Consider the following 20,324-nt stretch of genomic DNA (forward strand, 5'->3'; position numbering starts at 1 on the left):
TTCCACATCTCAGGGAACTGACAGGTCTCCCAGGTAGGAGTCAACTCAGTGGATACAATGATCATTCTTATTGGACTTGAATATTTCTCAGGTCCTTTGGCAAAATAAAGTTAGCAGCCTCGGCCCCATTCTGAACAGTTGACAGTTCCTACTACGATAATACTACAACTGAATCTGGCACACTCCACACTCTGGAGGCAGGTGTTGTGTTTTTTTTTGTGTGTGTGTGTGTGCTTGTTTTTCCTCAAATTTTTAATTTTAAGATGCAGCATAATATCTGGGGTTACATATTTTACTGTAATTATGAGATTTGCCATGTTCTCTTTTATCTGGGTTTCCACTTGAGCTTTAGGAAACATTGATAGAAAAAGGATTTTATCCTGAATATAATCAAAAGAGTAAATTAAATTTACACAAGATTATATTACATTGAGATGAGAATTAAGTGAGGAGTCATTGTAACCACCCTCGTGGTCTATTCCTGGAGTGATTGGTGGGCAGCAATTGGTGTCTAGGAAATGTATCATTTTTTTTGAACACAGTGTAGGTGCCTGCCACGAACACGTTTTAAAATTATATCTGAATTATATATCGGCATAATGAAATGCATACTGGAAAGTTCTGGATTACTTAAGGCTAATTGATTTCCCTATGGTACTTTTTTCCTTCTCCTGCTCTGAATACTTTTTACTCAACTAGAAAGTAGGACGATGAAAACAGGAGATGGGGAGTCAATTGTGCAAAATGTTATCTCCAGCTATTGTCAAGGTTCAGCTGGGCATTGCTATGGACTGAAGATTTATGTTCCCCCAAACTTCACATGTTGAAACCTCAAGTCCAATGTAATGGTATTTGAAGTGAGGCCTTTGGAAAGTGATTAGGTCAAATGGGATTAGTGTCCATATAAAAGAGACCCCAGAGAGTTCCCTGGTCCCTTCCATTATGTAAGGACACAGCAAGAAGATAGCTGTCTGTGACCAGGAAGTGGGTCCTCACTGAACACTGAATCTGCTGGCACTGTGATCTTGAATTTCTCAGCCTCCAGAACTATGAAAAATATATTTCTGTTGTTTGTAAGCCATCCAGTCTATCATATTCTGTTATAGCAGCCAGAACAGACCAAGACAGGCATGATGTTGGAATCAACGTTGACTGGCCTTCTCTGTAACTAAGGGGAAATACTTAGGGATACAAAGTAGTTCTCCCAGAAAGGGGCAGATAAGCAAGATGCTCAGCACTATATGCAATTCTGTTTGGGCAAGCAAAGTGGGATTTCAGGCATCTTTTTGGAAATGGACAGAGAACTTGCCATTTTGTTTCATGCCTGTCTTCTCCTGGGAAATGTATTGCTTATGGTTAACATATACTCGAAGCCTTAAGTATATAAACTTGGTTATGTTTGTACAAATATTAATAATTACATATTAAACATATGCCAATATAGACAGTGGTAGAATTTTCACTGGCAGAACCCCTCTGCTTTATTCTGCGATGGCTTCAAAACTAAGAGGTTGTTTTATTCATGCATTTGCTCATGTACAAATTCATCACTCACTCACTCACTCACTCACTCACTCACTCACTCACTCACTCACTCAGCAAATCCTTTCTGAGGGCCTCCTGTGTGCCTGGCATGGGGGCAGGGCATACCACGTTGTACTAGTTCCCACTATAGAAGACCAGGATGTTACCCAGCCATCTGAATTTGTGTAAACACTCTCTTTTGGATTAGTAGGAATATTCTGTAAATCCTCTCTTAAGGCACCAGCAACCCACCAGTGGAGAAGAAAACCTAGGCTCCCTGTAGGCAGGACAGTCAAGATGGTGCAATTTACATAAAAATGAAACCCACACAGTTGACAAGAGTTCAATAGGTTCTTTTCTCCTCCTGGAAACTGCTGCATCTGTCAATGACTTTAGGTGATCTCCCAAAGTTTCTCCTTTTGAAAACCAGTTACATGCTCAGATGTGTTTGTTGCTGGACAGCCGAGTTCACCCTTTGTTGAAATATGACCTTATTCTGTGGATGGAAATGTCTATTCATTTTTATTCTAATTAGAATTCTACAGATATGGAAATTAAAATATATCCATAGATGGGAACTTTTTGGGAAGATGATGGTGCTGCACCATTGTTGATGGCACTGTCAGGCAGTTTTCTAGATCTTGAGAGTCCGAGAAATATCTGACTATTCTAAATTTCATTTTAAAGCCACTCTGTAGGAAGGAAAATGACCAAAATGCCTATGTAAGTCAGGTAACAATCCGGACTGAGTTACTTTATGGGGGGTAGGTGGGAAGTCGATCTACTGGGACTTCTGGTCTCTAAGGACATAAATTGAAGCCACTGATTTCCCACTGGATAGTAGGCATGGCAGGCACATGGTGGAAAATGACCTCAACTTTGCATAGCACAGTGCTCCTCCTCAGTGGCCATACCACAGTCATAACCTCTGCACATCTTGAGTCCATCACAAGGATCCTATGCATTTCTTACTTGTAAACAATGGCACAGCTCCATCACGCTCCCAAAAAGTTCCCATCTATGGATATATTTTAATTTTCCTATCTGTAGAATTCTAATTTGAATAAAAGTGAATGGACATTTCCACCCACAGTTATTTATAACAAGGGCACATGAGATATCGCATAAAAATGAATTCCTTCAAGCCACTGTGGCCTTGGTTTCCATTTCTAGCATCTTACATTACTTATTCTTTTTTCTTCACTTATTTATTTATTTGAATATTACTTATTCAGTGGGAGGAAATGAATACATTTGTAAATATGATCTAATGATTCAATTTCCAATTCTTCTTAGTGGTTTTACATTTTGATTATATTTGTCCACTAGAAAGTTTAAGAATGTTCCAGGTACTAGAAAACAAAGATAAATTTTTATGGATAAACTGGAAAACATTTCTTTTCATCATTCTTTCCTTTCTTCCCCAGTGGCTACAAATTAAACTATGGTTTCTTTTCATTTTCTTGGTAGCTGCCAACACTGTCAAATTGCTAAAACATTTTTTCCCCCTTAAAAGAGAAGCACAACTGTGGTGAAGCCATCATTTTGCAGAAAGACCAACTTCGTGAGCCTTTATATGGCTTTGCCTAAAACTTTACGTTTTAATACCAGCAAAAATATCTAGAATTTGCAGAATAATTTCTGCTTCTGCCTGCTGATGCCAGATTAAGTGACTAAATCAGATTAAAGTTATTTATTGCTTGGGAGAACACCTGTTAGTTTCACTCAGCTTTGGTCCTTAGAAGCTTTAGTAAACATTCCTAAATAAACCACTGGACCTATGAAATGTTTATATTATTTTTCTACCCAAATGAGAAAAAAAAGAGCTACAGCAGTAGTAGCAAACAAACAAACAAACAACAACAACAAAACCTTAAATTTGGACCAGTGATCTCCAATATTCCAAGTTTTTTGGAGCAATAGGAATTGGTGAAGAAAATATTTGGCTTTGCTTTAAGAAAAGACTGTACAAATTTAGCATCCCTTTGTGCTGTGTTTATACCCAGTGAGCACATACAAGCTGTAAAGCTGAATTTAAATTAGGATAAACAACAAAACAAGCCTGTGAGAAAAAAGAGGGTGGGGAACGAAGCATGCCAAGTGCCATTAAAGATGCATCTGTTTATCACCACTCAGTTTCATGAGTCCAAGATGATTCATATGCTTTCTGTGAAGAGAATATCCATTGTTGTGGCAAAATTAAATGTAGTTTGCAATATTTATCTATCTATTCAATCAGAAAAAAGTTGTCCTCATCACTCAAACATATATTACTTTTTCAATTTCCTGTTAGTAATTTTTTTTTTAACGTTCTTTAGGGTGAGACCACAGACTTTCTCATTTCTCACAACAAAGACCATAGCTCATTAGAATTATGCTGATGAGTTTTTCTCGTAAAATTGCATCCCCAGTTTCATAGGTGACCAATCTGCAGCCTTATCCTTAATAATTAGGCAGTTTTTGATAGATGTATGCAAAGAGGGCTGGATATACTCTTCCAATTGTGGTTTCTCATAGTTTTCTAATTCCTACTTTAAATGTCCCTCAGAAAAAGAATATTTGGAAGGCACTTCAAATTTGGTCCTGGTGAAATATGATTTATTATTGCTAATAAACCAATCAATAAATGTAATGATTTTCTGACTGTCCTGTTTTAAGCTCAATAATTTATAATTTATGCTGATAGCATGAATTTTGGCATTTTTAATTTCAAAAGTTAGTTTTGAAGTACAGCCTTGTCAGGAACATGTCTCACAGCCTTGCCAGATGATATCATTCACAGACTAGCCATACATATTATTAAGTAATGGAAAAGCTGGAATAGTGATACTTACATCAAAGATCCATTGACATGTTTAGCTACAAAACCATTAACTTAATCCATAACTCAGAATTTAAAAAAATCTATTTAACTTTGCTTAAAAAATTGGAGCATTTTAAGCAATGTTTGTACTATCGTATTTGGTTTCTGAGAAGGTAAGTTTTTAGTACTTTCTGATTCACCTAGGTTCTGGATTTCAGGAACCAGTCTAGATGTGCAAAACCACAGACACTATTCCCATTTCTACTGCCTTATCTCCATGTGAGCTTAGAGGGGCAGAAACTCTACTTTTCAAATATTTAGAACTGTGTATGATTTTATAGTCTCAGAAATCAAACTGAATTCTCAAAGTCTGGAGTAGCACACTATGTCATTTCCTTTTGTGTTCATTTAAGGAATTTGTGTATCACCTTTTAAACATAAAAATTCTTTCTTTCAATAATGTTACCCTTTGTATTAAAAATCCTAAATAGTTCTTTTATAACCTAATAATACTGAGAAGATCCTCATATTAAGAAGGCTTCTATTAAAAACTTGCAAGAAAATCTTCAAATTCCATGTGAATTTAAAACAGATTTTTGGTTTTGTCCATGTTATTTGCTCCTTCCTTTTGGTTATCTAGGATAGTTTGCTGACATTACTTGCAGATTTACTGAAGGCAGATGGGAATGTTTTCATTCTAGACCATCAGAGGAAATCAACAGTTGTTAAATGAGCCTAGCAGGTAATATCTCTGTGACCCTGCCTTTTGATTAAATAAAGTACAACATTTTGTTATGGAGAAAAGTGAATGCTATTATGTCTAGCAGCCATATAGTCATGTCATAGAGGCAAACTAGGCATCATCTAGCCTGTTGCTGCTGCTGCTAATCTGAAGAAAACAAGCTTGTCCAGCTTACCTGGTCACTAATGTGTGGACAGCTGACTCAAAATCATCAAACGGGTCTTCTCTGCATGCTGGCGGGACCATGGGTTTCAAGACAGATGTGAGTGCCAAGGATTTAACATCCTTTGTTACTTTTACTTTTTACAACAACCCCAAAATGTTAGCTGTTAAAACAATTGAAGTGAGTTAACTAAATAAACAATTGCCATTTTCATCAGATATAGTAATGCTGGAGGACCCACTTTAAAGCATATCCACATAAAACTTCGATATATTAAACAGTCCCTATTTTAGGCCAGGCACGGTGGCTCACTCCTGTAACCCCAGCACTTTGAGAGGCTGAGGTGGGAGGATCACTTGAGGTCAGGAGTTCGAGACCAGCCTAGCCAACGTGGTGAAACTCCATCTCTACTAAAAAATACGAAAATTAGTGGGCCGTGATGGTGCGTGCCTGTAATCCCAGCTACTCAGGAGACTGAGGCAGGAGAATTGCTTGAACCCAGGAGGCAGAGGTTGCAGTGAGCAGAGATGGTGACACTGCACTGCAACCTGGGGGACAGAGTGAGATTCAGTCCCAAAAAACAAACAAGAACCCAAACAGACTCTACTTTAGATCAGCCACCCTGAGTGGGTTAAAAAAATATATATATATACATGAAGAGAGCACTATATTTATGAAATGACTACTATATGGCAGGCACTGTATCAGGCACTTATACATGTTATGCTGAAAGCAGCTTTGCTTCAGAGGAAAGCTGGGCTTCAAAGCAGCCAGATCTGGGCTCAAATCCAGGCTCTATCGTTTACTGTATGGCTCTGGAAAGTTGGTTAACTTTTCTTTCTTTTTTTTTTTTTGAGACAGAGTCTCACTCTGTCACCCAGGCTGGAGTGCAATGGTGCGATCTCAGCTCACTGCAACCTCCGCCTCCTGGGTTCAAGCGATTCTCTTGCCTCAGCCTCCCAAGTAGCTGGGACTACAGGTGCCTGCCTCTATACCTGGCTAATTTTTGTGTTTTTAGTAGAGACACGGTTTCACAATGTTGGCCAGGCTGGTCTCGAATTCCTGACCTGAAGTGATCTGCCTGCCTCAGCCTCCCAAAATGCTGGGATTACAAGCGTGAGCCACCGTGCCTGACCTGTTTAACTTTTCTGAGCCTTCAATTCCTTAGCTTTAAATTAGAGATGATAGTGCAAAATCATTGTGAGAATGAAATGAAATGAAATGAAATGACGAATTTATGCAAAAATGTTTATTGAATAGCATATTAGCATATATGAAATACTCCATTCAGGCCACAGATTTTATTACTGTATTTATGGTCTTTATGTGCCAGATGCCGTTCTAGCCACTTGGTTCTAGCTGCAGTGAACAAAACACAATGCTTTAAATTATCATTACAGTACAGTGATTAAAAGCAATCTCTATTAGACATAACTGAGTTTGAATCCAGCCATTTGTAGTTGGGTGATATTGGAAGTTTCTTAATCTGTATAATGGGAATAAAGTATATTGTGTGTGGTAGTAAAGATAAAGTAATATATCAAGTGCTTGGAGCATAAATAGCTGCTTGGCACGTGAATAGTGCTCAATTAGTGGCAGCAACATATTAATGTATTATTGCTATTAATACTAATCCTCCTAACAAACTTGAGAGGAATATATTGGTGTCATTTCATGGAAGAGATAACTTTAGCTGAGGAAGATTAAATATCTTGCCAGGGGGTGCAGAGCTGCTTGCAGATGAAGTCAGGATTCAGATTTGTCTGATTTGAAAGTCCATATTCTTTATCCTGGGCCACCTTTCATGTGAGTACATGGACATTTGCACTGTCCATCTCTGTTACTCTAAGGAGATTGGTTTATTGTATCTATTGGCCAGTATCTCATCTAGGGAGTGTGCAACATTTTTTTCCTGTTTGTGTATCTGTGTGTTGTTTGATTAATAGCATTTACTTACAAATATAAAGCTGCGTCACATCTTGACTTCACTGTAGTATTCTGAACCCTCCACCTGATGATATCTTCTCAGGATCTATTTATATTGTTAGTTATACAGGTAGGAAAGCTTAGTTGATGAGAAAAATGGCAATTTGGAGTAATAGCTAGTGCACTAAATTCAATTGGATCATTCAAAGGCCTTCATTTGAACTTAGTCTGGCTCCTCTCACTGTTGTGAGTTGTGACTTTTCCATTCCTACCTAACTCTGATTTATTTCTCATTTCTTTCTTATTGGCTCTGTGAGTTGATGACATCTTTAAGAGCATTCATCATGTCAACAACTCACAGGCCAACAAGGAAGTTGGGTGCATTATTGGGCATATGGTGTGGTAAATGATATACTGAATTTGAAAGTTTAATGTTGCTCACATGTGAATTTAATGTTTTCTCCTCTCTGATAATGCTCATCTTAACTATAAACATAGTTTGCAGATGGAGCTGATGTTGTTCTAGGATGCTAAATCAAAATTCAGCACTTCCTCCTTTTCTTGTCCGCCCTCCTTCTACTCAAATCAAGTTTAATTTTCATTCTATAGTTGGAAAAGCTGAGATATAAATGGCTTCCACTCCCATCCCTGACTTTTTGTTAAATACTAAAAAGGAGCCATCATCAACAGCCCATTGTATGGTCTTATTGATACTGAAATTGGTTCAGGATATAAATAACATATTTCCTCAATTATAGTATCCCCCTCAATTATAACATTTCAATGATCACTTCTTTTTTTTTTTTTTTACATTTTTAACATTTTTGAAATTAGGCTACTTCTAACAATCGATATATTTGTTAAATGTGGTATTTTCTTTCCTCCCCTCCAAAGATCAGTGGTATGACTTTAAGTGTAATTTAAAATTAGTGGTGTCTTAGACTCAAAATAATTTTTGTAATTCTTGCTCTATCAATCTCACAGAGTAAGAAGACTCAAAATACAGCATTCGATATTTCTCTTTTTCTTTGGAAGGGTTTACCTCATTCTGGGTGGATCTAGAAATGTGTGGGGTCTTGCCACATTAGGAGCTCAATCAATTCTAACATCACTGTGCTGCGTGGGACAACAATCTTCAGCTGCAATCTTCAGCACAACAGAAGATTCACTGGGATAGGGTTTTCTATTGAGCTCTGAAAGGCTCATTTGATGAGTGCCCATACGAAGCACTCACCATGCATTTCTTTCCTCATTGCTAGGTTGCCTCACTGGAAGGCGGGACACCTATGGACACCTTAAGGCGATTTTCTCTGGCAGGAAGTGGAGATCTGATACAGACTTTTCAAGAATGTCTCATTGCTTTAGACAATTCCCTGACACTACCTGTCCAGTTTCTTTGATTAGCAAAAATAATCATAGTATGAATACCAGTTAAAATATCCTGTATTTATTCGGTAAGGTTTACATCTCTTTACAGTTTTCTTGTGTGTGTGTGTGTGTGTGTGTGTATGCCTTCAAGAGAACTCTGTGAGGTTGACAGAGCAAGAATTACAATTCCCATTTGCAGATGGAGAAATGAAGGTTCTGGAGTTTGTGACATGTCTATGGAACAGCCAGGAAATGAACCAGGTCTCTGAACCTGAGAAAATCAGGGTGATATGGAAGGATGGGAATGGACTTGGAACGCAAATCTCAGTTCTGCCACTTCCAGAAGATGTTATCCCAGGGAGTCACTTAACCCTTATGTCTTGAGAGTTTGCTCATTTGTGCAACTGAGATAGTCAAACCTACCATGAACTGCTCTGTTAGGATTATAGATTATACCAGCCCCAGGGTGAAGCCTTAATGCATGGGAGATATTATTTTCACTGTTCTTTTCTAGAAGTCACTTGGCCCAAAGGAACATTCAGCTAAAGCCTGGCACTCCTCTAAGAATTAAGTCAGTTAAAGAGCTTTGCACCCAGTTAGAATTCATGTGAACATTCGTTATAGTATTTTGCCATAAGGGGGCACTAATTGGAATGTAAACTATGCTCATGAAAGAAAGATCTAATATGTCAGACTAGCTCTGCGGGAGCTGTTTGTAAATGGCATCTTGTTATGTAGTACCTGTTTAGAATTATAGCTGTTATTTAGGTTGCTTCATTAGTTAATTGGTCCTCTCCTATCGTTAGACAGACAGGATGTGCCAACAGACTAGATTTAGGAGCCCACAAGAAAACATTTCCCAATTCCCCGGAAAACGAAATACTCATGGATAAAAATTAAAAAGATGGGGCAGGAGCGGTGGCTCACGCCTGTAATCCCAGCATTTTGGGAGGCTGAGGCAGGTGGATCGCCTGAGGTCAGAAGTTCGAGACCAGCCTGGCCAGCATGGTGCAACCCGTCTCTACTAAAAATACAAAAATTAGCTGGGCGTGGTGGTGTGAGCCTGTAATCCCAGCTACTCGGGAGGCTGAAGCAGGAGAATCGCTTGAACCCAGGAGGTGGAGGTTGCAGGGAGCCGAGATTATGCCATTGCACTCCAGCCTAGGCAACAAAAGTGAAGCTCCCTCTCCAAAAACAAAAACAAACAAACAAAAAAATTAAAAAGATAAACAAAACGCTGCAGCAGCCAGAAGTGAGAAAAGCGACAGCACCCCAGTTCTGCTTTAGGTGAGAGAAACCTTGGTCCTCTCTAGCTCAATCTTCAGAGAGAATCCTGCAAACTAGATTTCTCACTGTGTATTCCTGCACATCCCTTTTATGGCAGCTTGCACTGCTGAGTTTTGCTGGGGAAGGAGGGTAGAAAGAAAGAGTTCAGAGAGGGCTTTCCTTTCAGTTCTTTAAGTTAACCCTAAAGCGATTGATAACTCTTTCATTTAAGAAATGGGGGGGGGGGGGGTAGAAGGATGGAGGGCGGGGCGACCTTGGGCGGGGCCGCACCCGCAGTCCTAAGGAGGCACAGCCCGGCGCTTCTGCTGGGGCCCTGACGTCCCGCGTGTCGGCAGCTGGGCCGCCCCGCAGCAAAGCTTCCTGTCAAGTCCGCCGCCCGCGGAGTCCCTGCGCATCGGGGCTCAACAGCACCATTTACGATCAAGAGGGTCCCAGGCCTCAGGACGGCGAGGACACTTCCGCCCTTCACTCCACAGCCGCCCCCTCCACTCCCCCTCTGCCCGGGCACTGCAGGAGATCCCCTTCAGCGAGCGCCTCGGATCGTCCCACGTTCATTTGCCTTCGGTTTGCATATTACGAGTCCCTGGGACTTTTGGGAACAGTTTGAGATCCCTTATCTCTGCAAACGTGTTATGTAGGTGTGTGTCCTCAAAACAGCACAGAAATCACTGCGAAGCCCCGGTTGCGAAGGAAATCCCCATTGGAAGAGGTTCTTTTCTGATTTAAATCACTATTTCGCATTTTTAAAAACGTGGATAGGAATGAGTGTGAATGGCTTCCTGCAGCATTTTTTGAAGTGGGCTCTGCCAGCGTGAACTCTAGGAAGTGTTCGGTTGGGGAAAACAGGGTTAAGAAAGTTAAAGGGGTTGCTGGGGTGAAGCTCGGTGGGGCAGCCCTGCCGCCTGGCTCCGCCCGCGGGTGGGTCCCACGCGAGACGGCTGCACGGCGCTGCCCGGCTCCTCGGACCAGGGGATCTTCGTTTGTGGGGCATCTTGAGAGGCTCGTTATTTTCCTGAAGCGCACATTTAGGGAAAAACGGCATTAATGCAACTGGTTCTCCTGAAATGAGGAACTAAAGCTCTCAACTGGGCTGTAAGGGGAAATCTGATATGTTAGTAGAAAGATTGAGTTTGTTTATTGTTTTATCTTTATAACTCAGATGAAGTCAGGGTAAAATTCCTATAATGTTACTAATTCCATGAACATGTATATTTCCCAGTCTCTAGAAAGAGCTGATTTAAGAAATATTATTCGACTTAAAAAAATGCTACTTGAAGTATAGTTCACACAAGGTGACTTAATTTTTACACCTTTTAAAATAAAATTTCCTATAATGACATTGCAAATGAGACAATACAAGCTTTTTTCAGTTTTTTTTGGTTTATAAAAGATGGCCAAAGCCATTAGTTAAGCAATGTGATATGAATAGATTGCTCTGTTCATAATATTTGAGAAAACATACAGACACCAACTCTGAATTTTCAACAAAACATGTTTGATTCTTATTTATGCAAAATATAGAAACAATATATTCTATTGCCTTTGTTATATTTAAAAATGGTATTATTCTGTACATATTATTTCGTATCTTGCTTCTTCAATCAATATTTTGGAGTAAAAATGAAGAACGTGCATGGAAAGGGTTCATTTTATCATGGCAATCACCTTGGGAATGGGAGAAGAAGGTGCTACGGTTTCAGCTGTGTCTGTCATGTTTTGTTCCTTTCTTTTCTTAAATTTTTTAAAATTAATTAATTAATTAATTTTTTTTTTCCTGTGGCTGCTTCCTGCCGCTCCTACCCCTCTGTTTCTTTTAAAAATAAGCAAGAAGGCCGGGCACGGTGGCTCACGCCTGTAATCCCAGCACTTTGGAAGGCCGAGGCAGGCGGATCACGAGGTCAGGAGATTGAGACCATCCTTGCTAACACGGTGAAACCCCGTCTATACTAAAAAATACAAAAAAAAAAAAAAAAAAAAAAAAATTAGCCGGGCGTGGTGGCGGGCGCCTGCAGTCCCAGCCACTCGGGAGGCTGAGGCAGGAGAATGGCGTGCACCTGGGAGGCGGAGCTTGCAGTGAGCCGAGATCACGCCACTGCACTCCAGCCTGGGCAACAAGCGAGACTCCGTCTCAAAAAAAAAAAAAAAAAAAAAAAGCAAGAAAACTGAAGCTAATATGGAAAAAATTGTTGATATCTAGGTGGTTAAACATTAGTGCCTTTTGTATTGTTTTGCAAAAATTATTTTCTATGCATTTGACATGTTTCATTGTTTAAAATGAAATACAGTAATGTATGTGAATCTCCCTAAACTCCTGATCAACTGACTTTGGCAGGATATTTCTAATGCACCTCATTTATTTAGTCACATGGTCAGAATTACATATATTTCTTTTCCACAGGGTTTGAAAATAATTTTACAAATGTGTTCAGCTATGGCTTTGTTAGTTCTTCTTGGCAGATCTAATAAAACCTAGAGAGGGACTCAACACTCACTGAATAAATTCATTATATCTCAATCCTTTGGCTGAGATTTGCATTTACTACAACTTTATTTTCATTTATTTTGTAGTGATTTGCTTTAAAAGATTCTCATGTATTTAAACGATGGGCTAATTACTTTAGCAACCCACAGTTCAGGGTCAATTGCTGGTTTTTCATCCTAAGAGAATAGCCACGATTTATTAAATGCTTATGGCATATATCAGGCACTGTGCCAAGCACTTTTTCTACCACATTTAACCCCACAACAAATATATGTGAGAAGCCTATCATTCCTGTTTTACTGATGAGGAAACAGAGGCCCAGAAAAAAGTTTTATAACTTATCCAAGGTCCACACAACTAAGAAGTGACAGTGTTTGGGTTCCAATAAAAGTCCATGCTTTTAGCTACTCTCTTGCTCTCCGGATATGTTATTTATCTTATTACAACTCAGAGCAACATCCCCATCTGAACATCATGTTGCTTCAATTCTAAGATACGTATTTTTAACCATGTTTGAAAGTGATGACATTGGGATGGCCTTTCAGTTGATGCGTACATCCATGGTGCTGGTGGTGTTCCTGCCTCTCCATCCACCCCTCTCCAGCCCAGAGTTTTGAATAGAGTTGAGTGGCAATCAATGGTTTTGTACAATCAAAGGCATATCCTCTAAGTCATAATGCATAGGCTACTGTCAGAACAATTTGATTGCCTTTCTTTCATCATGGCCTTGTGGTCATTGTAGGAGGCAGCCCCTATCCTACACTGATCCAGAAAATCCTTCCAAATCTCACCAAACCAACTCTGCTCAGCTGTCATACAATAGTATGTGCGTTCTTGAGTAACCTGACTAGGTAAGTCTCTTTACTTTTCCTTCTTTTTAATACTTTGAAATAATAATGTTTAGTTGATTTCCCCCCCTTGACTGGCTTTTTAAGGACCAACGTGTTTGACTTTACTTGCTGCCACTTAAGAAAATCTCACAGTGGTCTAGGACTTAATTTCATCAGGAAACATTCTGAGCTTCAGTTAAAATGTGGAATGCTTTCTTTAGCGCCAGTATAAAATAAAATTTCATTTGCTTTTACTTTTCTGCAATAACGCCAATAAGGAGATATTGCCAGGGGCACCAGGGAAGCCAATTCTATAGCTGAACAAATCGATAGTAAATCTACTTGCCAAATCTTGAACATACCCACTGAATAAGTGTTAAGAGCACGTATATACACTCACACTTTCCCTCCTCCCTACTGATCTATCCAAGCTAAGGGTAAGATTTCCTCAAAATAACTTAATGTCCTACTACTAAGATTTTCACATTCTCAAACTCCTCACACATACACAGACTTCAGCATGGGTTTTTGTGCACAGTTATGAACTGAAGACACATACCATCTTGATTAATAGGTAGCATTTATTGGGTGATAGCATTATTGAGTGATGATTATGTGCCTGATGCCATTCTCAGGACTTAAATCCTAGGACCTGGTGTTATTATTGTCTCCATTTTTCAGATGAAGAAATTGAAGCACTGAATAAGGAAACTGCCCAGTCTCACAGCTGGTGTATGGCAGTCTGGCTCCAGAACCCTTTCTTTTTGCTTGTACGCTGTACTGCCTTTTGCTGCATGTCCAGATCAAATATAGGTTTGCAGAAACTATGAGTCAAAAGTCTTAACAATGATGATGATGATAATTATGCAATCATTTATTGAGAATACCTGTGTACTCAGGCACTGTGGTAGGCTTTCCCCACATATTATTTCATTTAATCTTCACAACCTAGGAGCTTAGATTTTATTATCCTTACTTTATAATTGGCAAAACAGAGGCTCAGAGAGCTCAAGTAATTTGCCCAAGGTCACAGAGCCAGTTATGGGCCAACCTGGAATTCAAACAAGTCCACAGCTAGAACCCAATCCATTGCCCACCTGCCACACTTGCATGATTTCCAGATCCAGTAAACAAAGAGAACTAGGATGTTTTTCTCAGCAATGCCAAAGTCATGATCAATTTCATGACTACTAATTTCAGGAGGACACATGCTACCTTCCCACCTCAGAGTAAAGTTGGGTAAGATATAACTTTAACATCCCTGGGTAAGATATGTACTTTATGATTTTATTTATTTATTTTGGAGACAGGGTCTCACTCTGTCACCCAGGCTGGAGTGCAGTGGCACAATCTCGGCTCACTGCAACCTCTGCCTCCCAAGTAGCTGGGACTACAGGTACCTGCCACCAGACCCAGCTAATATTTTTTGTAGAGACAGAGTTTCGCCATGTTGTCCAGGCTGGTCTCAAACTCCTGGACTCAAGCGATCCACCTGCCTTGGCCTTCCACAGTGCTGGGATTACAGGCATGAGCCACCATGCCTGGCCTCTACTCTATGACTTTAGAATGCAGTATTTCTATTCAAATTCATAACTCTATTGAATAGTGTCTGTTCTTTGAATTAATGACACACGAATGGGTGGGGTCAGAAAGTTATAAAAACGACTGAAGTTTTTCCTCCATGTTTGCTCATAATAACTACTGGTTGGGGAAAAAAAAAAGGAGCAGGAATAAAATTCTTCAATATATGGAGATTTCCTATCTCTTTAAATTTACTCATATCCAGTTAATAGAAACAGAGTCGGATGCCAAGATAGGGAAGCAAAACTGCCAAGTCCCAGGTGGAGGGACTTCTTTCTGTTGAGAGTTGAGGGCCAAGAGCCTGAAGGAAGATTCTGGCATGTCTCCCCATGTCGGGTGGGCATCTGCCCAGCCGAGGAGGCAGCCTTAGGACTGCTTGCCCTGCAAAACAGCACCACTGGCATAGGCTGTGGGCCCTGGGAGACACTGGGTATGTCTCACGGCTGCCTCATATAGGTTCTATTTGAATGTTAAGAATGAAACTATGGCTTAGGTAGGTTAAGTCATGGCTCTAAGATCATAAAACTAGAAAGAGGTGGAGCCTAAACTCAATCCCCGATAGGTCTGAATTCAAAGTCTTAACTACTGAATCTTGTCTTTTGTTTCCGGGTAGCCAAAAGAATCTAGCAGGAGGGGAGGATCAGAACATTTCTGATAATAGAACCCCCATCTCACCCCACCCCTTCTCAACAGACCTAACCTCACCAAACTATCAGTAGAGTAAAACATGCTTTTCACACTTAGGTTTAGGTTTTAATGTGATTACTCCTGGGTGAACTTCCAAATGTAAACAATAGTTGATGTCAAGAACTCAAGTGAAAGAATCTTTAAATACATTCAGAGTTTTCTCTTTGTACCTTTTCTGGGAAAGTACTATGGAGATTTTTAAGAAATTGAAAATGGGCTGGGTGGAGTAATCCTACTTTACATGGTATTTTGAGCAAGGCTAATTGTAAGAATCTGGTTCCAGTGTATTGCTACCTTTTGTGCCACGTTAACTTAAGCCAAAGGAATATGCACACACACAAACAAAAAACACATAATTTTTGCCGATCTTTTTTGGTGTAATTTGACCATAGGCTGTTCACCTCACTTCACAGGGTCACACAAATATCTCTGTGCCAACAGGTGTAGGACATGCACTGTTTCCTGGGAAGATAACCGGGTTTATATTCTAAACATCAAAAAAACAAAAAACAAAACCAACCATATCGCTACATGAATATGGCCAATTATGCACTGGAAGTTTGAGTATTTTAACTCTTGAACTCTTTCTGCACTAGGTGGAAGACATGACCCCCTTGGGCACATGTGTTAAAACTTAAGATTTCATGAGTAGGCATTATTGATTTCTCTGTGAATGTAATTTTTTTTTCCACTTTTCCTCCTAAGGTTTGTGTACCACATCAAATAAACGATCATACCACAGTTTCTAAAATAAGATATTTTAAAGTCAACTCTTATTCAATGTATGCACAGTACCAATCAATCTTCTACTTGGAAGATCATTTTCTAATGGGTACTTATGGGCTGGGAAAACTATACCTGGGGTTTGGTGGCAAAGGCCAAAAAAAGCAAAGGTAGTAACTCTAGCCCCTGAGAATATCTAATTGGCAAAGTAATCAGCCCTTAAATCATCAGAAGAATAAACTCCTAATAATTCCTTCTAAATAATAATGGATTTTCTGCATCACAAGTATTCAAGTGATGGAGCATATCAGTGTATTTTACTTAGATGTAGGTACAAAAATATCAGAGGAAATATCTGTCGGTGGATATGGTTTCTATCTTGAACTCCTAAAATTTACATCTCAAGGGCCAGCTCCCTGGCAGGAGTGAGGCAGGGTGTCCTATTTCTGGGCACAGCTCTATGAAGCAGCGAACTGATGTGAGTATGAGTTATAGATATTAAAACCAACTTTTCCTCTAATACCCCGTCCCTCCAGAAATCTTAATAGGCTTTTAAGAGCCTCCATTTAGAGCTGGCTGCATAAAATGATCCTTCGATGAAAAGGGATTGGAACAAGGGTTAAAGCAGACATTGAAAGGTTACTGTAGAGGGCACAGTGTTCATACAACCCTCCTTTAATATGTGCGGTGTGCACCTGTGATAAGATGATTCATTACATGGGGCCTCTCTTTGACAAGCTCCATCGTTCAGCCCTCGGGGTTCTGACGGGACAATCCTGCACCCGCCCAGGAAATAAAACAAGGTCAGCTTTTTTTTCCCTGGGACGTAGACAGAGACGATTTAGCTTATAATGCATCCTTGTTTACTCTTTATGTAAAATAAAAACAGGGTTCAAGACATCGAAATGCCTGCTCTCCACAGAACAGGCCAAGCAGGGAGTATGCAAACACACTGCTGGGCAAATAAATAAGGCTGGGGGGAAAAGTCTTTGTGAGAATGCTAGCACCTTCTCCCTTGGATTTCATGATCAGTCACACTGGAAAACCAAGGGTCCTAACCACTGGGGTCTGAGACAGGCCTTCGGATGGAGGGTACCCCGACATCATCAGCTTCATCTCGTTTGCTTTTTATGCAGCTTTTCGGTTTATTGGGTCGTCTGAAGCTCTTCCAGGATCTTGTATGAACATTACCTGGCACATTAGCAGTGTGAGGGGACAGACCCTCTCTCATGATATGAGGAAGGTTTACTACCCCTGACATACTGAAGTAAATCAACAAGCATGCCAGAGGTTGCCTGGCTTCCGTGGGAATTGGCAGGAGGCCAGGGGCCATGGGGCTGACTTGCAATTTGCTTCATTCTAACTCACCCCTTTTCTTTGTTGCTTTTACAAGACTTCTTCATCACCTTCCCATACATTCAAAAATTGGCTTTGTTGAGACTAATTTTGATATCTCACAGCAATTATGGAAGGAAACTGATCAGTTTCCCTCATTATCCAAGTTTTTCCTTAAGTGAAAAGTAAAAAAAAGCAAAACTGACATTTTATTTTTAAGATGTAACTTTTTTTTTTTGAAAGACTGCCCCTGTAATGCAAAGTAACTTCTTCATACAAGGTCATAACATGAGTCATAGTACAGAGATAAAAACAAAACAAAACTTTGACAATCTAGAGGTAGGAAAAAAATCTTGCTTCTAAAATATAGAAACACCTCCCAACCCCTCTCCTATTCTTGACATTGCTAGTAAACATTATTTATTTGCCTCGAATAGATGCGGTTACATATCACTGTCATGCAAAAGAAATTCATTTCCTTTCCGAGTTCAATCTGCCATAAAAATGCACTCTTGTTCCCATCTCCCACTCACCTGTCCTTGTGCATTAGTAACTAGTTGACCTGTGACCCCCTGAAGACTGGAGAGGGCATTGCCAAAGGCCTGTGAGCTTGCTATGGAGCTCATGGCTGCTGCAGCCGCTGCAGCCTGACTTGCTAGTGGATTATTAACCAGCTGCAAAGAGAGAAAAGATCACCGTGAAAACCACCGAGAGGCACAGGCACAGCACACGGACACAACATTGACTGTGGGGAGGTAGTTCTCGCCTCAATTGGCTCATGCAAAGGGGCCTGGAACCCACTGGAGGGGCGTGGCGAACATTCCCCAGGAAGCTCTGGGGTAGGGGGATGATGGAAACGAAGCTGCAAGGAAAATGTTGGGCAGCTTGATGGAGCCTGGGTTTAGGGCTAGCCCAGGAGGGAATGATCCTGAACTTCAGGGGTGAGGTGGGCTGTTAGGACCTTCTGGAGTGGAGAAATGATTTCGCAGAAGCCCTCTAGACTAAATAAAACTCAGGAAATATCTGCTTTCCCTGAGGTAACCAGACAGAATAGGGGAGTAAACAGGATGGGGGTCGGGGAAAGAGAAGAATAGATTTTTGGGATTTCTGTGAATGAATTTATCATTTCCATTTGTGAATTGCAGTTTCTTTCAGGGACATCGAGTGAGGCAGTTGTCCCACCCCACTTTCTTGTTTGAGGGGAGAAGGAAACCAAAGCCAGTAGAAATGGAAATTTATGGCCTCTGTGCTCTCAGAGGGTGAGTCTAGGGCTGCAACAATTTTGGGGCTTTAACCTAACCACAGGATTCAAGGCCAATGAGAAATGTTGTTCGATGAATGGCCAGATTGACAACTGCTTGCTGTTGTAGCCGATATATGGTCTTTCCTCAGCCTCTTTCCTGGGACAAGAGTGAAACAGGGAGGAAGAAAGAGAGAGGGGGAGAGAGACCTGCTGGGGAGGAGGTTATGGCTGCCAAAATCTGTTTTTCCATGGAGACCAATTCAATATTCTCCTTCCTGCCAATTTTCCACGCCACAGGTTTTCAGGCCTTCTGACCATGAGGCAGAAGTGTGGCTTCAACTAAAATCTGCATTTAGGTTAATGACTAGATATAAATTCAAGAAACATTTAAACTATTTTCACAGTATTGGTTTTGATACATGAATTTCATTTGTATTTATTCTAGGGTGTTATTTTTTTTCCCATATAGTTTCTCTCAAGTACAACAATTGTTGTGTTGGAAATAATGCATTTTCCATCACCAGTTCCCACATCCATGAAATTCCTGCATTTTTTCAGAAACCTGCCAACACTAAGACTTGGTGGAAAAAAATTAATGCCATACCTAATTCAAGTCTTGGAAGCTCTTCTAAAAATGCCACTTTTAAAACTTTCCTTTCTTCATTTTCTGTCTCAGTCTCTCTCTCTCTTTTCCTTCTTCCCTTCAAATCATATTTTATTTCTTAATTTCTTTGGAAATTTGCCTAGAGATTATACTATCTTATGAAGAAGGAAATATTAATTTATCAGAGAAAACATCAAAAAGGACAGGAATTTAATAATTATTTTTTCATTAATGTGATATCTTTATCTTATCGGTTTCTTTATTCATTTATAACTAAATTTCACATAACTGTTCTTCAGTAATTCTGCTGACCCAGCACATTTTTTTTAAAGATGAGAATCCATTTTAAGTTGATTACTTTATGTCTTTTGCCTTTATCTCTCTCCTAAAAGACAGTAATGATTTTCTTTTTAAGGAGAAAAAAATTCTCACTCATCAGCCTAAAGGGAAACCCTGTCTTATCCCAGATTACCACCATGGGATTTAAAATTCAGGTTGGTCTTGATTTTGATTTTTGGAGTATGTCTTTAAAGGATAGATGGGGTAACTATGCATCCAGAAGTAACTCTCCTTGTTTGTAGACTACCTGAAGTGAGAAGAGTTCATAATATGTTCTTTTTTTTTTTAACTTCTGAAGTGAGAAGACTGCTTGGGAAATACTGTCTCCGAACTGCCGGTACAGACACTGCCCATTGGTACAATATTTTTAGGTCATCTATCAATTGCTATGTTTGCATTTCTTTCATGCAATACAAGTTGAAATCATAATGAAATTCTTGAGTTTCAGGAATATCTCAAAATAAGCTTCTTCATCCTCAACAAATGATTAAATTATGTTCAGTTGGATCTTAGTGTTGACTATGGATTTGGTCCATGAATTTTGGGTGAACAATTTAAGTATCTGCATACAGAATGCTCTCTGAACAAGATAGGCAATTATTTATATTTAATGAAAAGAAAACATTTTTTATTAATTGCAAGGCATTTCCCTAACATCTATGTTGATCAAAAATTCATATAGGAAAT

General features: G+C 39.8%; 1 protein-coding gene and 1 long non-coding RNA gene across 2 annotated transcripts in view; one reads left to right on the forward strand and one right to left on the reverse strand.

The window, feature by feature from the left end:
- The window catches only part of POU6F2 (POU class 6 homeobox 2), a 478,158-nt gene that overhangs the window by 44,306 nt on the left and 413,528 nt on the right, over positions 1 to 20,324 (reverse strand). The window contains exon 6 of the mRNA XM_054495337.2: positions 17,985 to 18,125. Within this exon, the coding sequence (XP_054351312.1) occupies positions 17,985 to 18,125 (141 nt within the window). The remainder of the gene's footprint in view (positions 1 to 17,984; positions 18,126 to 20,324) is intronic.
- Positions 18,380 to 20,121, forward strand: LOC129040606 (uncharacterized). The gene is made up of 4 exons (XR_008503684.1): positions 18,380 to 18,392; positions 18,607 to 18,710; positions 19,714 to 19,792; positions 19,936 to 20,121. It is a non-coding gene; the product is annotated as an uncharacterized LOC129040606 (long non-coding RNA).

Source organism: Pongo pygmaeus, chromosome 6, assembly GCF_028885625.2.
Source record: "Pongo pygmaeus isolate AG05252 chromosome 6, NHGRI_mPonPyg2-v2.0_pri, whole genome shotgun sequence".
Lineage (NCBI taxonomy): Eukaryota > Metazoa > Chordata > Mammalia > Primates > Hominidae > Pongo > Pongo pygmaeus.